Genomic DNA, 24,822 nt, shown 5'->3' with positions numbered 1-24,822 from the left:
GCCTCGCAGCTAAGTGGCTGAGTTGAAGTACCAGCTCTGCTCCTGATTCCCGGCTTCCTAGGAGGCAGGGCTGGCAGCTCAGATAGCTGGGTTCCTGCTGCCTCTGTGGGAGACCTGTGAGTTCCAGGCTCTGGCTTTAGGCCCAGGCTGTTGTGGACCATCCACGTGTATATGGTTGTGCCCTCCCTCTGTCTCTCTCTCTTACACCCAGTTTAGCCATCCTCTCCCAGAAAATTTCAGTCTCACAAATGTTTGGATGTTCAGGAAACAAACACCCAAAGTTTGCCCCTTCAAGCTTGCTGTAATGCAGGAAAAGCATTCATTCCCCACCCCCACACACCCAAGACTATGTAAAGCCTCTTAGAAAGGCTTAATTTCACCCCCTACTGTTCTCATTCACATGCCACACTAAGGGATATTGAATGTTAATTTGTGTACAGGTCCACCAGGTTTGAGAAGTGGGGCAAAACAAACCAAAAACCATGTACAGTCACAGAACCCTCAAGCTAGCAGGTTTTGTGTGAGCCAGCAAAGAATGTGCCTGACCTGACCCAAAGGAAACGTCGCAGAGGTTCCTGTAGAGGCTTGCTTAGGTTTTAGGTTTATCTTGATAGCACTGGTCAGGTATTACTGTTTTTCTGAAAAGCGTAGAAATCCTTGAAAAACTGGATATACTTCAAGCACATGGGGAAAAGCAGAGATCAGTGGAGTTGGTCATCTGGGGTCCTTGGTAGTCTGTGCTACTCACCATCTGGGGTCCCTGGGCAAAGCACTGCCTTTCTCTCAGCCTCAGTTTCCTTGTTTGCAAATGGAGACAATCACTCCATCATAGGGTCAGTTACATGAGAAAATGTGTGTGAAGCATTTTGTAAGCTCCAGAGTGTGAGGATGATCTGGTTGTTGTGGCTATTTATTTTACTTGAAGATTGATGATAACTGGGATTTAAGAAGCAGAGGAAACCCAAATCACTAAAAATGCATTTAGAACCAGAAGGAAATGTTATGACTGTAGATTCTAATGTGTTTGACTTTTAGTGAAGGATCTTGAAGCCCAGAGCAGGTTAGGAACACACACTTCAGGTTATTTGAGTAGCATCATGGTAGCACTCGTAAGGTAGAATGAGCCCAAATACCTGACTCTGGACTTGGGTCTTCCTGCCACACCACAGCATCCCTGGGCTACTCAGGCTTCCATGGCTTCCATCCCTCAATTGCTTTGCCAGTCAATCCTGGATGTTTTCTTTATGCCTTTCATTGTGCCAGCTTGATGGGCAAATACAGTCATTTGTCAGAATAGGCCATGTGTTAATATTCCTGGCCCAGGTGAGGGACAGTAGTTTTTACATTAGAAAAGATTGAGGGGATGGCTGAAACTGCAGGGTCTGTGTCCGCATAGAGCTTGGTTGACTGTTCAGCATTCTGGAAACTGTCCCCCCACCCTTAATGTTCCCAATCACATGCCTTGTTTTTGCCATATGTGGCTTCAGCATTCTTCCTAGATTACTGTAAGTACAACTGTGGGTAAGACCCCTGCTTCACTGAAATAGAACCAGGTAGACATCTCTAAGTTCCTTCTTAGAATGTCTCTGGCCTTTCCCCTTTCCTCCAAACGTGCCTGCTCCTGGCTAAGACTTGCTGTTCCAGCCAGCTCAGGTCTGAAACCTGGGCATGGAAGGCGTGCTTGGTTGGGCTGTGCCCCAGAACCCCTTCCTCTGGTCCTGTAACTCCCATTGCTAGTCATCTTCATCACCTCTTCCATCTTGTTCTCCTCCCCCTTTCTGATAGTTTTCCAACTCCTTGTAACCGGTTTTGCTTGTATTGATCTGCTGACCTCCAGATTTGCATACCAGGTCACCTTTCCTTGACTGTCACTTCCTTGTTTTTTGCAGCAGGTGATGCCAACTACTCCTTTGCCTCTTTGAGTATCTCTCTTTTCTCTTGGATGTTCACCCTTGGTGTGCCCACTGGCTTTTTTTTCTTTCTCCCAAACCCAGGCCTGTTCAGTCTCTCACCCCAGCCTTTCCTTTCTAGATTTAACCCACAGCCTTCTCAACTCCACCTCTGTGCACAGGACTCTTTCTTCATCCTTGAGCTTTAGTTCTAGCTCTGGGCATCTCACCTAATGGTTTTGCAAGTAATTCATATTCAGCCTGTCTAAAAGAAAATAAAGGTTCAGTCCCTGACACCCACCTGCCAGCTCTAAAGCCCTGAGTTTTCTCTGACCCTATCCTTTGAACCTCCCACCTGCAGCAGGTTACTGAAGACCTGTGGATGAACTCTGGGATCAGCCCATTCTTCATGCCTGTTACCACAGCCCGAGTAGTAGGTCCTTTGACCTGGACAGTTTGGCTCTCCTTCCTGTGCATTCTCAGGCACCACTGCCAGAGGAATCTACCTTGATCCCAGTGCAGGCCCTTCTCTTCATTGGCTCAGCAGTGCCCAAGGGGTCCCAGCCCACGTTTGGGTCTCAGCTGCCTCTCATGGCTTTCCTCCTCGCTTGACCATTTCCCATGAGCCAGCCAGCCAGCCAGACTTGGGCACTTACTTGTGCTGTACTAGTCAATCTGTGTTTCTATGTATGTTGCTTCCTCTGGTAGGAAAGGAAGCTTCTCCCTTGCTCCAGCACTGCCTGTGTTTCAAGGTTAGGTCAAAATGCCAGTCACCACTGAGTTCTTCTGCCTGCCTTCCTTGGCAGATGCGACCTGCTTGTCCTCCAGGCTCTTGCAGCCCGGTTCCCTAGCCCTTATCATCTCCTTTTGGTATTGGGCTGTTTGCGAATTTGTCACATCTTCTATGGCAAGCAGCTCTCCCAGTCATCTTGAATCCTCCAAGACACACAGCACACACTGAATACTGCAAATACTGAGGAAATAAAGAATGAGTTCTCTGGCCTTCCTTTGCCCACTCTCTCACCCCCTGAGCCCCCCAACCCCGCTAAGTTGGAGGGAGTCAGATGGACCTTCAGGCTGTGTCCTTTTATTCCCTGGCTCCATCACCAAATGGATTTCTCACCTCCTGCCCCTATGGAGTTATTTTCTAGCTTTGCCACCTCTCTTTTTAATGCTCACATGTGTTTGCTCTGCCTGGTTTGTTCTGAGTCTGCTCTTTGGGCTGGAGAGTGACTACACTGGTCTAGATTCTCCTACCATCATATTGTATGTAACCTGGCTTACTAGAAATACTAGAAAGCTTATTTCATGTACTTCCCCCTACCAGAGGGAGCTGAAATGAGATACTGAGTGGTGACTCATACTCTCTTAACTAAGTGGCTTAAAGGTTAAAAATAAAATCTTGTAAATTGGCAATGCACTTTGTAATCTCATTCTTTTTTTTATTTTTTATTTTTAATTGTTTTTATTTTTTACAGGCAGAGTAGACAGTGAGAGAGAGAGAAAGGTCTTCCTTTTTGCCGTTGGTTCACCCTCCAATGGCCGCCGCGGCCAGCGCGCTGAGGCGGGCGCACCCCGCTGATCCGAAGGCAGGAGCCAGGTGCTTTTCCTGGTCTCCCATGGGGTGCAGGGCCCAAGCACTTGGGCCATCCTCCACTGCCCTCCCTGGCCACAGCAGAGAGCTGGCCTGGAAGAGGGGCAACCGGGACAGAATCCGGCACCCCGACTGGGACTAGAACCCGGTGTGCTGGCGCCGCTAGGTGGAGGATTAGCCTATTGAGCCACGGCGCCGGCCTCATTCTCTTTTTAAATATTTTTTAAAGATCTATTTATTTGAAAGGCAGAGATACAGAGAGAATGGGAGAGAGATGATCTTCCATCCTCTGGTTCACTCCCTAAGGGGCTGCAATGCTCAGGGCTGGGCCAGAGAGAAGCCAGGAGTTTCTTCCAGGTCTCTCATGTGGGTGCAGGGGCCCAAGCACTTCGGCCATCCTCCACTGCTTTCCTAGGCACATTAGCAGGTAGCTGGATTGGAAGTACAGTGGCTGGGACTTGAACTTGCACCCATTTGGGATGCTAGCATCACAGGGGGTGGCTTAACCTGCTACACCACAGCACCGGCTCCTGTAGTCTCATTTTCTGTGCCATAAACTGGACACAGAGATTCAACATTTCACCAGTATATTTAATAGTGGAAGGGGGGGGGCTGCTAAGAAGATCTTCATATGATGAGACAGTTCTCCATTCTACTTTCCTTTGGAGTTTTGATGTGATGTAGAGGGGTGGGGTGAGGGTGGGGATGCAAGGAGAAGTGCATTTTGAAAAATATACTCTGGATTTCGAATACAATGGCAACTTTTAGGGCATTTTCACATCCTCCATTCAGTGACCTTGTGGAGACAGGCATTAATTATGACTCAATCTGACAGCTGAGGTTTAGAAAGAATCCAGGGTCTCTCTGGAGGTCATGGGGTGATTAAGAGGCTTGGCCAGGACAAGAAACTCAAGTCCCAGGATTCCCAGTCAAGTGCTTCTTAGAGACTTCTGCCTCCTTGGTATCCAGCTTGCCATCAGCATTGTAAATTGACAGCAGTAAGAAGGCTTTTTTAAAAAAAATTCTGTACATCTTGGAGAGAAACTGATGGGGGAGGGGGCCCAGCTGTAGAAAGTCAAAGGGTGACGCTGTGGATGTACGAAAAAAAAATTGTGTGGCTGGAAGGGTTGGGACTGTTCAGAGTTGAGCAGTCAGCTGGGCTCTGGGTCTAACCCCAGCTGCTCACATTACAAGTGCCCCAGGACTATAGTGAACCTGGGGTGGGTGCTCTGTCTTCAGTACACATTGGAATCCTTTAGTAGTGAAACCCTTTCTTACTGTTGCTGCAGGCTCTCTAGCTAGAAATGCCAGTGTGTGTAGTACGGTGTCTGCTCTGGTGAGGAAAAAACTGGGCGGAGGGCGACGTGGGTGGAGAGGGGAGTAGAGTTATTTCCCAAGGAAGCATTTTGGTCTTGTTATTAGCTAGGGGGAGGGTTTTGTTTTGGGTTCAGATTGATGGGAGAAGCAATGAGAGGAGAGTTTTTAAAACTGGAGTATCTGAAGTGCAGAGGGCTTGTCTTACAAATCAAAGCCGGATTTGAGGGAGGTGAAGTCTGCGCCCTCATCGCCCTCCCCGGAAGGTACGCTCCCGGGCCGGGATCCTGGTGGTGTTTACCTGTGCACTTTCCTCCCACAATGCCTTGCAAGCCGGTGCGCCGATAAATCTTCCTTACGTCGAGTCACTAGTGCAGGCCCAGCGTCGGCCCGGAAACACCTCGGGCTCAGCCCCCACGGAGGCAGCGTGGCTCTGCCGAGAGGCTCCTGAAGCGAGCCCGACCTTGCACCTCGCCTCCCCGTGGCCCTGCGCCGCGCTCAGGCCGACTTGGTGGCCGGCCCCCGCGTGATTGGCGCCCTCGCTCGCCCAGGTGCGCGTCGCTCGCGTTCTCTGCAGCCGCTGAACAGAGGCTGCGGCGCGCGGGCCACGGGGCCTGCGGGACGCTCAGCCTCCCGGCCGCCCTCCTTTTCAGGCGATAGTAATCGGAGACTTTTCCGTTACACGAGGCTCTCAACAAAAGATTCCGGTTCCAGCAGCTTTGTTTGGGACGGTACCACCGCGGCTCCGGCCCACTGGGGTCCCGGCCCGCGGCGTACGCGGGGTCTGCGGCCTCAAGCCGTGCGGGACGGCGGCCCAGCGGGCCTCCCCCGCGCTCTCCGCGTGGTACGGCCTGCGTTTCCTCTACAATGCTGTTATGCTAATCAGGTGACATCACCGCCCAGCGCACGGCGAGTGGCTCCTGATTAAATTACAAACCGGCGGCCGCCGCGGGCAGCCGGGAGGAGGTGTGTGCGCCGCTCCTGCGAGCTCCGGGGCTCGGCGCCCGCCGCACGCTTAGGATTGGCTGTATATTTTAAAAACATTTAAAGTCGGACGCGTGCCTCCTTCCTCCTCTCCCTCTCTGCCTCCCTCCGCAGTAATTTATTTCGAGCTCCTGGGCAAGGACCGCAGAAAGGCAGGAGAGCAGCTAGGAATTAGATGCCTGAGCGGTAGAGAACTCCTCGCCTGCCTAAGGTGGACTTCCCCTGCAGCCAACTTCCTATCAGATCAGCCTGCACCCATCTCAGCCCGGGATGGGGCTCGCCTAAGGTCCAGCCTAGTCGCCGGGGCCGGGAGCCAAGCCGCGCGGAAGCCGCTGCGTGTTGGATGGGGGTAGGAGGGGGCCGGAGCGGCATTTGCTCGGTGCAGCCCGCCGGGGCGTTACGCCGGGCCTAATGGAATTGCAGAGGACATCCAGCATCTCCGGGCCGCTGTCGCCGGCGTACACGGGGCAGGTGCCGTACAACTACAACCAGCTGGAAGGCAGATTCAAGCAGCTCCAAGGTAAGCCCCCTCCCCGAGGCCGGGCCCGGCCTACGGGGGTGGGGGGGGTGGGGTTCCGAAGCTTTATTTTGTGCCATATGGGACTTGACCCCTCAGGATCTGGATGACGGGCGGCCGCGTGGTCCGGTCCCAGAGCCTCTGGTTGGCTGCGAGCACCCCATTCACGACTTAGGAGGCAGTTGTTCGTACTCCCTGCTCCAGGAAAGCCACCATTTGGAGCCAGGTCTCTTAAGTCTGTCTCTCCAGTACCAGTTCTGGCTCTCTCGGTTGTCAGTTGTTCCCTGCTCACTGCATACACACGTCCTCCTATTTAATAAGCTATATCTTTGCCCTGAGGGGATCAATGTTAATAGACCTATTAGTATGCAAGTATTTGATTCTTGGTCGCTGCTGGCTCCCAGCCCCCAGCCTCTTACCTCTGGGAAGCCTTAAAGGTGTAAAGTGCACTGCTAGAGACCCAGTCCTCCGTGGAACAATAGCAAGGGGAAGGAGGGAGTGGTCTTTGAGTCCCTAAGCCTTCAGTAAATTACAGTTTTGATTCTGAAGCTTAATTTTAACTCTTTTGATGTGTTGTATTGGGGGCGAGCCTTCCCATCAGTTTTGTGGGCCATGTAATTTATAATGTAAGCCAGTTGTTGTCATTCCAGTGATATGGGTTGGAGTAGTTGGATCCGGTTTCTCGTCTATATCAGGCTGGAATAATTGAATGAGCCCAGTATTTGGCTGCACGTATTTTTAGGGAGAGCAGGATCCCGAGTGTGCAGTCTTATGCTGTGTATTCCTGTCTGCAGCCCCTACCCAGCCAGCAGGGCCTTGCCAGCCGTGTCTCAGAGCTTATCCATGGAAAAAAAAAAAAAGATTCCTAACTGAAAACAGAAACGCCTTCCGTTTGGAAGCCCCCAGGAATCAGTAACAGGCTGGGAATGGCCCTAGTACTGTTTTTTAAAAAAAGTACTGGGAGGCTGTGTGTTTCTTATTTTAACTCTTCTGCGTGCCACAGATGTGGTTCCTGTGAGGAGGAGGAGGAAGGAAGCCGCTAGGTCCTAGAATGTTTTCATTGGGAAGGGGGGGTAGATTTCATTCATTGGTTTATTTGTCTTGTGAAATGGTTGACAGTAAGGACACTTCTCGGGAAAACAAGAGGCAGAACAGGACGTGGTTTTAAACTGGCGGCCAGCGAAGGGGAGACTCCGCTCCAGGGAATGCTGGCCAGTCTTTGGTTCGTTTCTGCCGAAGCTCTTCCAGCGTGGACTCTGCTTTTTTTGATAGCTCAGGTGCGGGGAGAGCTTGTGAACGGTAAACGGCAGGTAGGAGAGGCGTCCACGAGCTAGGTCTGCGTGTTGCCTCGGTCCCAGGGTCAGGAACCCCACTCCGACCCTTCATTGTGTCCTTCCGCCGAGCCGGGAGCACCCACGAGAGGTCCTCCATCAGATCGCCCGTCACCAGGCTGCAGCCTGCCCACGTCTTGTGGGCTCAGAAGGCGAAACAAGGGGCAAGTGTAGAAAGGTGTGGGAAGGCTTGCGTCCCTGCTTGTGGCTAACAAAAGGCTGTTACACTGAGGGTGGAGGGTGGCTGCAAAACGGCTCACGGAGCAGGGTGGAGCTTGCACACAGGAAATGTCTTAACTGCCCTCTCTGGACCTCAGAACATTTACAATTAAAAAAAAAATTAGCTGTGCCCCTGATGTTTTAGTTCGGACCCCCACCCCCCAGGAAATCTCTTGGAAAGGGGTGAGCTTGATGTTTTCTGGGGTGCCATTTTTAGAAAAAAAATTTTTTTTTTTTTTTTTTTTTTTTTTGCTGACCTATGCCCTCAACTAAGCTTCGGATAACTTTCTTACTCTTAAATATTGTGGTTTTGAAGTTGCACAAGTTTAGTGTTGTTATTTCTATAGCAGAAAACCACCCTTGTTGAGGAACTGGGACTCCGGTGAATTAACTTCCAAGTGTGGCGGGTGGTAGAAACATTTGGCCGCGTCCCTAGAGACAAATGGGACTGATTGCATTTTGAACAACCTTAGGAGAAATCTGATGAAAAAACTTCCCGGTCCCTACCCTTGGTTTTCGTTATTTTGTTCAGTATTAGCAATTCTTCCAATAATCATGCATTTTTTTTTTTTTTTTTTGACAGGCAGAGTGGACAGTGAGAGAGAGAGAGACAGAGAGAAAGGTCTTCCTTTGCCGTTGGTTCACCCTCCAATGGCCGCCGCGGCCAGCGCGATGCGACCGGCGCACCGCGCTGATCCGATGGCAGGAGCCAGGAGCCAAGTGCTTTTCCTGGTCTCCCATGGGGTGCAGGGCCCAAGCACCTGGGCCATCCTCCACTGCACTCCCGGGCCACAGCAGAGGGCTGGCCTGGAAGAGGGGCAACCGGGACAGAATCCGGCGCCCCGACCAGGACTAGAACCCGGTGTGCCGGCGCCGCTAGGCGGAGGATTAGCCTAGTGAGCCGCGGCTCCGGCCAATAATCATGCATTTTTGATAACAGATCCTGTCTTCTGATTTCATTTTGAACATTCCCACCAGGGTGCCTTTTTCACTCTTCTGGGGATAATCTCTTCTAGCACTTAACACCCAAGTGTTGGCCAAATACTCTTCTGAATCTCTTTTTTTTTTTTTTTTTTTTTTTTTTTTACTGCCTCCTATCTGAAATTATTCATTCAGCATTTATGCCTTGGAGTGCTGTGATTTTTGTGGGAGTTATTTCTGCATTTTTGCTGGTTTCCAGTATTTCCCACACTGGATCCTAAAAATCTCAAGAGGGAAACCATAGAATGATATTTGATGTTCTACTGAAGGGAAGTAGGATGTTAAAATGAGCCTGATCTATTATGATAAAATTGTAGAGATTTATCAGCCAGTAAATAAAAGTGAGAAAAACAAAAGCTCACTGACTTAAGGAACTAAGATACAGAGTAATTATCTTTCTTTTTTTTTTGTTTTTTAATATCATACTAAAGCTCCCAGCATAAGATAGGACAGGCCTTCAGTCTCAGGTGGCTTCTGTATTAATCACCAACAACCAGCACACGCACATATACACACAGAGGCACACGTCTTTCTCAAATTTTCCTGCAAAAGTGTCACCTTCCTCAGTTGAATCAGTTCATGTATTTTATAAAGTTGGGTTCGACAGCAACCTCAACCTCACATGTTTAGGAAGAGAGTGATTCCTATCCCTCTCCAATTTCACATCAACTTGCATAATCCTTCATAGGAGAGAGTATTCATCGTGCTACTCTCCCACTCAGACACCCTGGCCAGTGCCTGTGGTGTAGATGAAATTCCAGGCTCTTAAGTTGGACAAAGACTCTTCAAAAGGGCCCTAACCCTTGTACCTTCCTATTTAACTCTCACATTCCAAACCTTCCAGGCAGGATTCTGCCTTCATCTTCTACCCAGTTCTCAGATGGCATGCTCTTGAAGCATTCCACCTGTGGGAATCCTTGCAGTTCGTGAAGGCTGTGCCCGTGTTCTGCTTCTCTGTAAAGCTTCTTGTCTCCACTGTTGGGGTTGGTGGGAAAAGGTTTCATCAGGTGCTTATCATGTAGGAGACACAGTAAGGAGCGTCTTGCTTGTGTATGTTGTCCTCGAAAGTTTTCATAGCACGCCAGTGAGGTTTTGGTGGGTAGAAAGAAGCGTGTAACTTGTCTGGATCACAGACATTGTTGAGCTCAGGCTGCACATTGTTGTAACTTTTCTCCTCCTACACGTCCAGATATTAATATTAGTGCTGCCTTCTTCAAAACAAATGACATGATAATCTTACGAAGTGCCCCCGTCTCACACACACCTACTTCCCTCTTTTGCCTGCCCCACCTCACAGAGCACACTGATGATGTGGTCTCTAGCCGTGAGGTTGTCATGCAGACAGGATTTAGTTGAAAAACATCAAAATGAACTTTTCTCTGCCTTCAAGATAGCCTGACCCTGACATGCAGTACATGATTTTTCTGCAAAAGGTACTTTATCTAGCTGTTCTGGTTCAATGTACTTGCACCAGGATAGAGAGAAAAATTCTAGGCCATGAATTTCCTAATTTTTTCTTTTAATTTCTTAACTCTTAAGAACTTTGCTGATTTTATACCCATGAACCACGAGGAAACTTGATTCTTAAGTTTTTACTAGATTTCCAGTTTGCTCTGCTACCCAAATGTTTGTCTTTCTTGATTTCCTAACCCTTAAGCATTCTAGGTTTACACCTGGGTATCATAAAGAAAATTTGCTCTTAAGTTAGAAGTAATGGCCTTCAAATATTTCCCACTGTGCCAGTGATAAGACTGGATGACAATAGATGTGGGGTGTGTTTTTTTTTTTTTTTTTTTTTTTTTTTGGTAGGGGATGTCGAGGGAGGCAGGATTGATATAAGAAAATCTGGAGATTTAAGAGGCATAAAAGAAGAGAGCAGTTAAGATGTTGACAACCACATTCCATATTGTTTCATATTGGAGGCAATGGGTTCAAGTCCCAGCTCTGCTTCTGATTCCAGATCCCTGTGAGGCAGTAGTGACAACGGAAGTAACTGAGTCCCTACCACCCAAATGGAAAACCAGGGTTGGTATCTGTGCTCCTTGCTTCAGCCTGGCAGAGGGGAGTGAGCCAAGGGGGTAAAAGATCTCTGTGTCTCTTTGTGTCTGTACCTTTTAAATAAATAAAGTAGATAAAAAATTTAAAGCAAAAAGATTGCCTTTTTGGTCCTGATATTTGCTAATACTAAATATAGATTTTATAAGTCCAGACAACTCTGTAGAATGTCACTAAAACAAAACAAAAAGATTCCTTTCGTTAGTTTCAGCTCAAAATTTAGAAGTTCATAGCAAATTTGTGAATTAGAGTCCTTTTGAGTGATGTAGTAATATTAGTAATTAACATATATAGCACTTAACTTTAATAATATCACCATGCATAATTAACTCTATGAGATTACTCAAACCACCCAGCATGGGATCTAATACTTAGTAAATCCTAACTGTGTGTTTCCTTAGTACTAATAATCCTTTAGGATAGATAGTCTCTTTATTTTTTATAGATAAAGAAACAGGTAATTAAGATCAACCAGTATGAAGTGAATGCTCCAGAATCCAGGTGTTCTGACTCCAACTTTGATGCCCCTCCCAAAGTACCACACATGTGGGTTAGGGAAGGGCCACAGACGCCACGCCCAGATAGCCTGAACCTGTTCTGCAGGCATGGAGAATTAATATGCTCAGAGAGCTGCCGTTCTCAGTGTTGGGTGGGCTAGGACAAACCAGTTCTTTCAGCCTAAGTCCAGTGTTTGGGAGATGGATAAAAGGACTCTTGGAGGCCAATTATGTGGAGGAGGAGAGTGATAGAACACCATTTTTCTTAGTGTGTGGGGGCGAGTGAAGTAATGGGACTCTGTGGCTGCTGAGAAAGCTTTCCAGGTGCCTCCTTGCAGGTCTTTACCTCCTCTCATCCCTGGGAAGGGCTTTGTGCACAGCCCTGCTGCTGCTTACAAGTAGCCTCTGCCTGGCTATCCAAAGTGCCCCCTCCCACTGCCCGCCTGACAGCAAAACTTTGGGGGATTTGACTCCTTTCAACCTGTGCAGCTCCAGCTACTGCCCAGAACTCAAGATTTGTGAAAGCTGGCCTGTGTTTTCCTGCCTTTTGAGACCCTGCTCTTTTGGTTTCTTCTGCTGGGAATGATTTCATGTGTCAGGTCATTCTTTGGAGATTCTGTTCAAATGAAATGTCTCTTACTCTAAGCATTCCCTCTAAGGTGAGGGAAGGTCAGAATCCCTCCTTGGATTCCCTTCCTTTAGTCTGGAAGCCTAACCATGACACTGGGGATTTGTTAGAGATCAAATGAATGGGCCACCTTATTGAGGAAGTTCTGAAATTGAGGCCCCCATTTGATAGCATCAACATGACCTGGAAACTTGCTAAAAATGTAAATTCTCAGACCCCCCACTTTCACCTACTCAAACTAAGGGTTGGAATGGGCCCAGCCTGTCAGGTGGTTCCAATGAACACTAAAGTTTGAGAAACACTTCCTTTATTGGATCATTGGAACAATCTTTGCCAAATCTTTCTTTTTTTTTTTTTTTTTTTTTTTTTTTTTTTTTTACTGTGGGAGGGATAGAGGAGCAAAATATTCGAGTTGGCCCCAGGTAGGAGCAGGTGTTAGATCTCACTGCTTATTGAACAATGAAGAGTTGTGGAAGAGGATGCTATAACAGTATTGTATGATATAGGTTATACATGCTTAATTTGAAAATCTGGAATTCAAAGTGCTCCAAAACCTGAAACTTAAATTCAAAACTCTTTTGAGTGTGGCCATGACAAATAAAAAAATTTGGGTATAAACAGTCTTTTGGCTTTAACTTTTTTTTTTTATTTGAAACGCAGAGTTACAGAGAGGCAGAGGCAGAGAGAAGAGACAGAAAGAAGTCTTGTATCTGCTGGTTCACTCCCTAAATGGCTGCAACAGCCATAGCTGGGCTCGATGCAAAGCCAGGAGCCAGAATTTTCTTCCAGGTCTCCCATGTTGATGCAGGGGCCCAAGAACTTGGGCCATCTTCCATTGCTTTCCCAGGCCATAGCAGAGAGCTGGATCCTAGAGCAGCTAGGTCTTGAACTGGCACCTTTATGGGAAGCCAGTACTGCAGGTGGCAGCTTTACCTGCTGTTCCACAGTGCTGGCCTCTTGGCTTTAACTTTAAAAACAAAAAAATGACTTGATACATTGAAGTGGGAGGCAGGTCATACCTGGGCATGACCTTGTCCCAAATGTCTGAAGATCTGGGCTTTTTTTTCTTTTTTTTTTATAATATTTTTGTGTTTATTTGCAAGACAGAGTTAGAGAGGAAGACAGAGAGATCTTCCATCCACTGGTTCACTTTGCAAATGGCCGCAATGACCAGGGGTAGGCCAAGCCAAAGCCAGGAGTCTGGAACTCTATCCAGGTCTCCCACATGGGTGCAGGGGCCCAAGTACTGGGGCCATCCTCCACTGTTTTCCCAGGCGCGCATAAGCAGGGAATGGGATCAAAAGTGGAGCATCTGGGACTCAAACTGGAGCCCACAGGGGTTGCTGGTGTTGCAGGCGAGGGTTTAACCCACTGCACCACAACACTGACCTAGGTCTACTTTACAGAACTGTGTTAATCGACAGATGATACAATCTAAATGAAGTTTCCTTTAAAATGTCCATGGACTATTAAAAATATAAAGTATGGCTATTATTTCCATGACACAATTTTTCTTTTAAGGAAAGCTACATATGGTTATTATTTCCATGACACGATTTTCTTTTAAGGAAGGCTACATATAGATGAACTCTTAACAGTTTGAGTATTGGGCAAGCATTATAGTCTAGCAGCACAGTGAGTTAAGCCCCTGCTTGGGATGTGTTCAGCCTATATCAGAGGTCGAAGTTCCAGTCCTAGCTGCTCCACTTCCAATCCAGCTTCCTGTTAATGCATCCTATGAGTCAGTGGGAAATTGCCTTAAGTGTATGGGCTTCTGCCACCCTCATGGGATGTCCAGATGGCATTCTGGGTTCCTAACTTTGGCCTAGCCCAATCTTGGGGACATTTGGGGAATGAACCAGCAGAGAAAGATTCTCTCTCTCTCTCTCTCTCTCTCTCTCTCTCTCTCTCTGATTTACTTATTTATTAGAAAGGCAGAACTACAGAAAGAGAGAGGGACATATACACACAGAGGAGAGAGGCAGACATCGAGATCTTCTGTCTACTGGTTGACTCCCCAAATGCCCATAACAGCCATGTCTGGATCAAGCTGAAACCAGGAGCCAGGAATTTCATCTTGGTCTCCCACATGGGTGTCCCACTGCCTTCCCAGGTACATTAACAGGAAGCTGGATCAGAAGCAAAGTAGCTAAGACTCATAACCTGCCCACCCATATGGAATGCCAGTGTCACTAGCCACTAGGAAGTGATGGCTTAACCATCTGTACCACCATGCAACTCCCACCCCATTCGCCGCTCCTCCCCCCTTTTTCTTTTTAACTCTCTTCTGGAAGATGGCATGGGTAGTGACAAAGCTCTAAGTTTTCAGTTAGTGATAGCTTTATAGACGTGTGAATATTTGTGCTGGAGTTACACTTGGGCACATTACCAAAATCACCTAGGTACATTTCAGCTAATTTTAGAGTGATTTTTCTCCCTTTTGCCTGATAGGTTTCTGTCAACTCTGAGACCCAACTATGAGAAATTAATAACAAGAAAATAAATGATATGGGCATTGTAAGCATTGTTTAAATCCAGTGTTCTTTGCTGGATTGGTTTAGTTAAAAATTTGGCAGTTGTGGCCAACTCCGCGGCTCACTAGGCTAATCCTCCACCTGCGGTGCTGGCACCCCGGGTTCTAGTCCCGGTCAGGGTGCCGGATTCTGTCTCGGTTGCCCCTCTTTCAGGCCAGCTCTCTGCTGTGGCCAGGGAGTGCAGTGGAGGATGGCCCAGGTCCTTGGGCCCTGCACCCCATGGGAGACCAGGAGAAGCGCCTGGCTCCTGGCTTCGGATTGGCGCAGCGCGCCGGCCATAACGGCCACTTGTGGGGTGAACCAACGGAAAAGGAAGACCTTTCTCCCTGTCTCTGTCTCTCTCACACTAACTCTGCCTGTCCAAAAAAAAAAAAAAAAAAAAAAGAAAAAGGCAGTTGTTAAACCAATTTATGGATGTAAAGGATATGTTGTTAAAAAATAAAAGGAAGACCTTTCTCTCTGTCTCTCTAACTCTGTCAAAAAAAATTAGTTACTAATTTAGGCTGCTTTATACCGAGATTGATCCTAATAAACAAAATATCAAAATAATAATGACTTTTTAAAAAATACAGTGCTTACTCTTGTTTGTTCTAATTATTTACAAATATTTATTGATTGATTGCTTTTTGATAAACAGTTGTCCTTGTTAGCAAGTGTGGATAAGTACATTATAGCTATGTCAGAAATGTTGGCTGAGCCGACCAATAAACAGAAGCAAATGGAAAAATAAGCTTGTTCCCTGTGAGGGAGTGTATGAGTTCAGGCAGATGCCTGGTAGGTACTGCTTAGAGAGCAGAGGAAGGAAGTGTGGTAGGAGGGGGTCTGGAAGGATGCAAGGCCCCTTGACTAAGGAGTTTGGGTGTATGTCAGCCAGTAGGAAGGCACTGAAGGATTTTAATTAGGAGAGTGACTTCTGGCTTTTTTGTTTTTGTTTTTAAGAAAGATTAGTGTGATGATGGTTTGGGAGGATGGAGGTCAGGAGAGGAGGCAGGAGATAAGTATTGGATTTGTTGTTGCCTTCTTGAATTTTGACTCCGTGGTGCTCAGATCCTGTGATTCAGCATAGACTCTGAATGGCGTGGGGTTTGTACAGATGCAGCATCGCAGGCCCACCGCACCTTACTGAGGCAGAACCTCAATTAACATGATCGCTATGGTGTTGTGATCATGTTCGAGTTTAGGAAACACTGCCTGGGAAATTATCTCTACCTGTCCCTCCAACCCCACCCCTACAGAGAAGGAAACAGTTCTGGAAAGGTAACAACTTTTCTGAGTCTATGTGTTTTATGTGTAGTCCACATTAAATGTAGTTTTTTTCATTTGTTTTTTAAATAGACCAGATCATGTCAACTAACTATAAAAACAATCTCGAGTATCTAAATGCATAATATATTTTTTAAAGATTTATTTATTTGAAAGAGTTACAGAGAGAGGTAGAGACAGAGAGGTCTTCCATCTGCTGGTTCATTCACCAAATGGCCGCAGTGGCCAGAGCCCAGCAGATCTGAAGTCAGGAACCAGGAGCCAGAAGCCAGGAGTTTCTTTTGGGTCTGCCACACAAGTGCAGGGGCCCAAGGACCTGAACCACCTTCCACTGCTTTCCCAGGCCATGGCAGAGAGCTGGATCAGAAATGGAGCCTCTGGAACTCGAACCAGCACCCATATGGGATGCCTGCACTGCAGGTGGCAGCTTTACCTGCTATGCCACAGCACTCGCCCAGCCCCTAAATGCATAATATTTAATTAAAGAAGGTTTAGTATGACTTCAGGAGACTACAGGACTTTAAAGCATGATTGGCTAATTCCTGGCTCTCTTAAGTCTATGGAATCTGGTTTGGATTTTCCTCCTGGCTAATCTTGCAGTTCTAGAAATTTGGAAAGTTAAAAAAGTAAGTTTAGTTTACCCCATTGGGTATTAATGGATAATTACAAAAATACTTTGGGCCAGTTTCTCTACATTCTTTCAAGATTGCAATATGGTGACCTGGGAAGTAGAGGCTTATTAGTCCATATCTGCTTTATGATTTAAACCTTTTGAATACTTTTAAACTACTTAAAAATGAAACACAAATACCCCACTTCCTCCACCTTCTTAGTAGGATGATCCTTGGTGGGATGTTGTGGTTCTTGGAGCTGGTTCAACTTCAGTCCAGTTTCATGCACATGAAACCTGCATGTCTAAAGTGCGTTCAGGTTCTGGTGTTAAAAGTGGATTTGAAATACCTTAAATACCTATTCCTTGATGAGTGCTCATTCCTTCTGAATCTGCAGTTGAAGCTTTAAAATTACTGGTTATTGATTAGGTAGGGGAGAAAAAGCATCTGCTAAAACTTGTGGTTCTGAAGTTTTTACAGAAGAAGGAAAAGAGGTAGAAGAGAGGAGTGACTTTTGTTTATTGCCTGGCACCACTCCAGAACCTTCCTGAGGGAAAGAGCCATGAAGCAGTCAGAGGGAGATGACTCAGGTGATGTTCTTTCAAAGGCAGAGTTGAAGGTCACTAATGGACAAAGTTACATTTTAGCTGTTCCTTTGTATTACTCTAGGCATTTTTTGGTATATTTACTACTCCATACCAGGGTGACGCTTTTAAAATAAATGAAAGAATAGTTAAGATAAGATCCTGCAGTCACAGAAAATTTTAACTCCAGTAGTTTTGTCTCTCACACAGATACAAGTTTCACCTGTTGTTACACAGATTTGGTTTTGTCTTGATTTCTTCTTATTTTTCACCTAACATTATATCTCAAGTTTATCATATGTGATTATTTCTATGACTGTTGCCAAAGTGTTTTGCAAATCAGGACAATTTGTAAGTTTTTTTTTTTTTTTTTTTTTTAAACCAATCTCAGCTTGTTTGCTCTTCTAGGACATAGGGATAACTTAAATTGAATGTAAAGAGATTGTCCTATGAATTAGGTGAGATTCTCTTTGGAAACTGTGTCTGGCTCATTTATCCACAGCAACCCTTGTTAATGCAGGGCCCGGCAGGGGTGAGTCCTTTGAACTTGAGCAAAGTGCCCAGCCCCCACCCTCACCCCTGAAACCTGTTCTGGGTGTGGTTTCCTTTGGTGTGTTAGAGTGTTTAGCTTGCCTGAGGATGCACCCAACTGAAACACCCCCTTTTTCCTTTAGAAAGAACACAAGGTTGACGGTAGTCACTTGAGCCTGGTAACTTTTGATGTTGGTAGGTCGCAGTGATAGTGCCTCACCCAAGTTCATAACAGGCATCAGGGGCAGCTACTGCCGAAGCTGGGGCATCCAACACTTGTCAGAGGGCACAGCACCACTGTAGGCTAATACTAGCCACCCTCTATAGATACAGTGAATGCCTCTACTGTGTTTGCTTTTGAAAGGCCTTTCTTAGCCGTTCTCTGTCTCCCCCAGCCCTGTTTTCAAGAGGCACAAGACCTTTAAGTAGCAAATACAGTAATCACAGTAGCACAGAGACACAGGCCAGCCTATATTTGGTTTCACAAAGGCCTTGTGAAAGATCTGTCTTCAAAGTCCTCTTTTAATGCTGAAATGATGCAAGTGGAAAGTTAATTTGAGGATCACTGAGGCAAGCTTTATTCATGAATAATGTGAGCAAAACATAAGTAAAGTCTAGAGCTTCTGTTCGTCGCTGGTGGCAAGGAAATTACATAGCTATGTCATTATTTGGATGGCTAGACCCCCACCCCCTCCCCAAGAATGTAATGGCTATGGAATTTTGGAGTGGGAGATAGCCTTTGAAGCACAGACCGATTGCAGGGGTGTGTGCATTTGTGTGTTTTGCCTGAAATTCTCATACAAACCATCGACATGATCTGGGGGGCACTGATGTGCAGATGGTGATTACAGCCAGCATGGTAGAAGACCAGACAACCTCTTGGAATGTGGCCTGAATGTTTTTGAATTAGGTTTCTTTTTTTAGTAAGAGAAATTTTGAAGGTGTATTTTATTTTTAAGTTTTTAAGATGTGTTTTAAATTTACTTTATCTTTGGAAGTCTGTCTAGTCTGTTGAACTGTTAAATGCCAAAGAGGTTCTATAGATTGCTAGCTTGAGTGTATAGTGTTTGGGAAATGAATGCTAGTCTTAGGCAAAGTGTGTTTCTGGTTCTTGAAAATGGTGCCCTGATTTCTATTGAGGGAGACATTTATTCCTATAGAAGTTTAAAAAACTTGCTTTAAGATTCAGACTTGCAGTGGTAGAGGGAGATTATGTGTTATCGGCAAACAACTGCTCAGCAGATGAAATCCCAGCTGCACAGGGGAACAGTGAAGGGAGAGTAATCCAGAACCTGGCAGCTGCGGTGGTGCGGTGAAGAAGCTGTCAGGGCCTGTGGGATGTTTTATCTCTCAATTCGAGAAACATGAGGAGAGCACATGGGCCAAGGCTCTGTGTAAGCCCACATTCAGATCCTGGCTCCGCTGTTGGCTTCACCAAGCCTCATTTTTTTCCTCTGGGAAGAAACAGCCCTTGGAGGTGGTTGTGGAGAGCAAATTAGGTATATTGTATTAATAGGGTGGCCAGTCCATCCCAGGTTGCCAGAGATTGGGGGTGACGTTACCACCAAACATTCCACTTCTCAGGCACACTAGACAGTGGGTGATCTTAATTGTATATGCAGGGGCCGAGGACAGTGGCTACATGTGGGGTGTTTTATCTTCATTCCTTCTAGAGCCTGGTACATAAATAAGTAAGTAAGTAAGTAAATAGATGTAGTAAAGGAACGGAAGCAGCAGTTAGCTGATAGTCCTCCCTGGTGTGTCCTCTCTCCTGGGAAGAGGCGGCATTGCCAGCTACTTAATAAAAAATGTATTGAATGGAAGAATGAATCACTCATGATAAGGATTTTGTCACTGATGTGACCAAACTGTAACTTCAGGAATGGCTTAGGTTGGGCTTATTTGCTTTTTGATAAAATGACATTTTATGAGACCTCAGTGACAGCCTGCTCTCCCTCCGAGAAGCTGGTTTATGAACATGCTGCACATGAGCTTCCTTGCACACTCCCTAGGACTCAGCAGGGTGCTAGGGAATTTCTTAGCTTTGGCTTGGAGAGAGGAAGGGGAGCCTACAGGAAGTACCAAAGTGCTTGGAGAGAAATAGTTTCCTGGAAGTGACCTCAGATTGTCCCTAACCCACCATTCCCCCCCCCCTTTTTTTTTTGTCTTAGAGGCATGAGTAGAGGAGGTGGACCAGGAGAAAGTTTAAGGGGTCACACTAGTGTAATCTAGTTACATAAATGGAAAAAATGTACCCTATGAAATCAAAATCCATTTTTGGAGGTGTGGTAGCCATTCAGATTTTTATATTGTATGGCCATAAAGCAAACGTAACTTCTCCAACTGTGAATGCGTCTTTGCTCACCAAACAGCGTTGAGTAATGCTTTTCCAAAAGCCAGGCAGTTAAATCAGACTCTGAGTAAATAGAGGCAGGGCCTCAGAATTTTAGATAACGTATTAATGTGCAAACTTGGCCTTTTCAACCAGAGAACTATCTGAGAGAAAGATGATTTTGACCCAGAAACTACTTCCCAGCCCTTGGGGCCTCTTGATCCACATCTGCCTTTTTGTTTTTTATTTTATTTTTTTATTTGAAAGGCAGAGACCAAAAAACAGCAGTTATACAGAGTGCTACCATCCACTGGCTCACTGTCCAAATGCCCACAACATGTGGTTCCAAAGCCAGGAGTCAAAGGCTACCCACCATGTGTAGGAGGCAGTAACGCAATGACTTGAACTGCCTCCCAGGGTTTTCATCGAGGGGAAGTTGGAGTCAGGAGCTGGACCCAGGAATCAGACCCAGGAACTGTGATGTAGCATGAGAATTTCGTAACTGAGAGACTAAATTGCATCCCCTAAACACACACACACACACACACACAAATATCTTTGTTTTTCCTCTGCAAATCTGTGATTTCAATTTTGAGATGGGAGGTTATTTTTTCACTTGAAACACACGGAAGTAATTTTTAAAAGTAATACTCATTCAGCAGTGTGCTTGCCTGTAGCCAGCTGGACTGGGAGTTCTTGGCCATAGCACCATGTTGCTCATTACAGTCTCATTCACAGTAGTTAAGTTCAGGTAGCTTTTGGGAAGGCAGCAGGCTGGCATTGACAGGAGGGACACCAGATCAGTAACCTGCTAGGCTTAAGCCCCAGGTAAAATGGGGGTGGGAGGGACTCTAGGAGCTGCTACTTTCACGAGCATTTACCACCCAGGTGCTGGAGGTGGGTGGGAGGGCAGTCCAGATCCCAGCAGATCCCCATCTCATCCATTGTCATCAAGCCATTCCAGAATGACCTTTCTTACCTCATTTTCCTATGAGCTCATAGTTGTCCACAAACATGAATTATATCACTGATCCTGCTCCCTATTTGATAAGGAGCAGCTCTTGCCCTCAGTATTTCAGAAACGGGAAAGTAAGGCACAGGTCCCTACGTAATTCAGCAGTTGATTTGGGATCTTCCCTCTCTGGTTCCCCTCCCACAGTGGGAATTCCCAGTGTAACTCATTTGCCAAGGTTCCCCATGTTAAAAACAAACCAAGTTAGGGGCTGGCACTGTGGTGCAGTGGGTTAAAGCCACCGCTTGCAGTACTGGCATCCCATATGGGCACTAGTTTGTGTCCTGGCTGCTCCTCTTATCAGACTCTGCTATGGCCTGGGAAAGCAGTGGAGGATGGCCCAGGTCCGTGGGTTCCTGCACCCACGTGGGAGACCCAAAAGAAGCTCCTGGCTCCTGGCTTCTGGCTTCAGATCACCTCAGCTCTGGCCGTTGCGGTCATTTGGGGAGTGAACCAGCAGATGGAAGACCTTTCTCTCTCTCTCTGGCTCTATCTCTCTCTGTAACTCTGTCTTTCAAATAAATAAATTCAGTCTTTTTTTTTAAAAAAAAAAAAGCTGTTGAACAAGGAGACCTGCTTGTTGTAACTGTAATTAGTGGGATGACTCATCCCTGCCTTTTTTTTTTTTTTTTTTTTGACAGGTAGAGTGGACAGTGAGAGAGAGAGACGGAGAGAAAGGTCTTCCTTTTTGCCATTGGTTCACCCTCCAGTGGCCACTGCGGCTGGCGCACTGCGCCTATCCGAAGGCAGGAGCCAGGTACTTCTCCTGGTCTCCCATGGGGTGCAGGGCCCAAGCACTTGGGCCATCCTCCACTGCACTCCCAGGCCACAGCAGAGAGCTGGCCTGGAAGAGGGGCAAGCGGGACAGAATCCGGTGCCCCGACCGGGACTAGAACCTGGTGTGCCGGCACCGCAAGCCAGAGGATTAGCCTACTGAGCCGCGGCGCCAGCCTTCATCCCTGCTTTAATATTCTACCTTATGAGCTCTTTGCTGGGCACTGGAGTTGCAGGGAAGCTGACAATTCAAGAGACCAGAAAATAGATAGCATTTTTTTTGGAATGGGATTTGACTGGGTATATGTAAAGAAAAGGATGTGGGCTTTATATACTTGTAAATTGGAGGACACCTGCCCTTCCTCCCTCTTCCAGGGTTGCTGTGCCAATCCATGGTAATCATGTGTGTGAACCAGACATCTATGGAAAATGCAAACTCATCATCAAATGTAAGAAATTTTTAGGGGGCAACAAATGTCAAGGCTATGTTTGTTCTCAGGTCCACTCTCCTGGTCAGGTATCTGCTGATGAAGGTAAAAGACATCTGTGCAGTTACCACAGCCAACATTTACTAGACATTATATGCCCCAGACTCTGTGCTGTTTATTAAAGGCATTATCTGATTTTATGCTGGAGATAGGGGCACTGTTATCTCTGTTTACAGATGAGGAAACCTAGGTTTTGGAGAGATGAAGTAACTTGCTCAGTTCATCCAGCTATTAAGTGGTAGAGCTGGCTCACTATTCTCGAAGCCCTAGCATTAAGCCATTACTCCACACTGCTTCTCCAGAGATAGTTATCTTCTTGGGAGAATTTAGGTGTGGCTGGGTGTGGCTGGAGCATTTGGAATGTCATCTCCAGCAGCAGCCAGCATAGTTGCCTTTGAAGTAAGGTCCTTAGCCCCAGCCTCTCAGGGAAGCATCCTCCCTTTTGAGGAGTCATATTTATGATGTGGTTTCTTTCCTCCTGATAAGCTGCTTCTTGAGGTACCTTAGCCACCCTGGGTTCACAATGGGTCCTACTTAAGTGGGCCCCATTGGTAAACCAGAGGTGCTGGTTTGGAGTGCAGTCTGGTTTGGAGTCAGAGGTCACACATTTCCCACCACCTTGCCCATAAGTCTGCTGATATCTGTGAGATAGAAGCTGAACCACAAGCTTCTGTCTCCATCCCATCAAACATGACTTTTTAAAAAAGTTCTGGGGAAGCTTTCAAGCGTGAGACAGATATGAACCAGGCACCTTCACATGGTAGTATTTATCCTGTGAGTAACTCTGTGAGGTATGTGGTGTCGTATCTGCTCTGTAGGTTGAGGAACCTGAAGATCAGGGGAAAGGTGAAATGAGGAGGCAGCGCCAAAGCAGCAGCCAGTGACAAGGTGGGTGACTGTGAAACTCTGCAGCAGGAGGGGGCTGTTTTCAGCATTTCTTTGAACTTAATGCATGTGCTTTTTCTAAATTGGTGAAGCCACATAGCAAGGTATGGCATACATATATCTGCCAGCACATTAGTAGATTGTACCGGGATTGTGATTTTTGTTTTAAACCCAGAGCATTGTGTACTTGATTTTCTTATTAGCAATTCAGCCATAGTCCCAGGTTTTTAAGTGTGTCACACCTGTGATGCTGGGTTTCCCAATGAGCAGAAGTTTAAGTCCAGATTCTCCACTTCTTATCCAGTTCCCTGCCAACATGCCTGGAAAATCAGTGGAAGATGGGCCAAGTCCTTGGGCCCTTGCTACCCACATGGGAGACAGGTGGAGTTCCAGGCTCCTGGTTTTCGCCTGACCTAGCCCTGGGCCTTGCAGCCATTTGGGAAGTGAACCAGCAGATAGATGATCTCTCACTTACTTTCTCTGTAATTCCGCCCTTCAAATAAATAAATAAATCTTAGGAAAAAAAGAAGAAAATTATCCTTAAAAAAAAAAAAAACAAAACTTGTGGAGACAAAGTGTTTCACACCTAATCTAGCAACAAATGGAATATGTGTCTGAAAAATGGAGGGCTCAGGCTGGGCATTGTGGCAGCAGTTACGCCACTGCTTCAGACGTCCACATGCCATCTCAAAGTGCTTTGGTTAGAGTCCCTCTTCTGCTTACAATCTGGCTTCCTGCTAACATGCACCCTGGGAGTTGGAGTTCCTGGTTTCTGGCATCAGCCTGGCCCAATCCTGTCCAGGCATTTGGGGAATGAACTAGCTAATGGAAGATCTTCCTGTCTGTCTGTCTGTCTCTCTCATCCTTTGCCTTTCAGATAAATAAAGTATAAAAAATGGAAGGCTCACAAATCAGATTTTGTAAATATACATTTCTAGTAAAGTCTTTACTACTGATGAGTAAATCCTTCCATTGAAAATGCAGTCAGCTAATTTGCTTATCATTCATAGTGTAAGAGCATAATACTGGAGGGATGAGTAATGCTTCTGCATATCTTGAACGGCAGAACTGACATCCACTCACAGTGGGTACCATGTCTGGTATAAGCAGTTTGAGTATTTGGAGGGATGTTATTTGAGCCATTCCATAGCCTAAATGCAGGTGATATTGAACATTGGTGTATCACTATCCCATTGAACAGAGACATGGACTTGGACCTGCTGCTAGTGGCTGTGAGAGCACTGGATTTTGAGCTGCTGGATGAAAATACCTATAGATTGACATGTGTTGTGATGCATGGAAGTGGTGCCTGAGCGAGGGCCAGTCTGCGTGATGGCTCTGCTTCAAGATATCCAGAACTCATCTGAACCACAAGGAGAGGGGGGAAATGTAGGAAAGCTGGGCCCCAGTATGCCTCTGCTCATGAGAACCTTGATTTTCCTCCTTGCTCCTGAGACAGAAATTAACAGGTGACTTGAAAGAAACATGTTTGAGTGGGTGCATAGGGCAGCATGCAGAACTTGATAACAGTGTAATTATGGCAGCAGGGTGATATGATAGTAATGGTCTGTGTTTTATTCTCATCATCATCTAGGTCCACCACCCTTTTCTACTGGTGACTTAGTCGATTAATGACAGAAAGCTCTAGAATATTGATGACAGGAAAACGTAGACCCAGAAGGATAGTTGTTGGCTCTCGTTGTGACTTCAGTTTGGTAAGAGGTGGAAATTTCTGGCTATGTTCCAGCCTTAAAGAATTCACCTAGGTTCTCACCCTTTGAATTGTTGGTAGCAGCACC

The 24,822-nt window shown here is 46.3% G+C and overlaps 1 protein-coding gene across 8 annotated transcripts in view; it reads left to right on the top strand.

Annotated features, from left to right (window-relative positions):
* Window positions 1-24,822, top strand: part of SPTBN1 (spectrin beta, non-erythrocytic 1) — a 213,234-nt gene that overhangs the window by 94,561 nt on the left and 93,851 nt on the right. For 2 of the 8 annotated variants that reach the window (XR_011386646.1, XM_051838941.2), the window contains exon 1: window positions 5,523-6,301. The exons of the other annotated variants lie outside the window; for them this stretch is intronic. Coding sequence is in view for 1 of the 2 variants with exons in the window: in XM_051838941.2 (XP_051694901.2) it covers window positions 6,193-6,301 (109 nt within the window). In the remaining variant the exon portion in view is untranslated. Of the gene's footprint in view, window positions 1-5,522; window positions 6,302-24,822 lie in introns of those variants that run through there. 8 annotated transcript variants of the gene reach the window in all.

The sequence above is a fragment of the Oryctolagus cuniculus genome, chromosome 2 (genome assembly GCF_964237555.1).
Source record: "Oryctolagus cuniculus chromosome 2, mOryCun1.1, whole genome shotgun sequence".
NCBI lineage: Eukaryota > Metazoa > Chordata > Mammalia > Lagomorpha > Leporidae > Oryctolagus > Oryctolagus cuniculus.
Note: the sequence above shows the minus strand (reverse complement) of the source record. Positions and strands in the feature narration are given on the sequence as shown.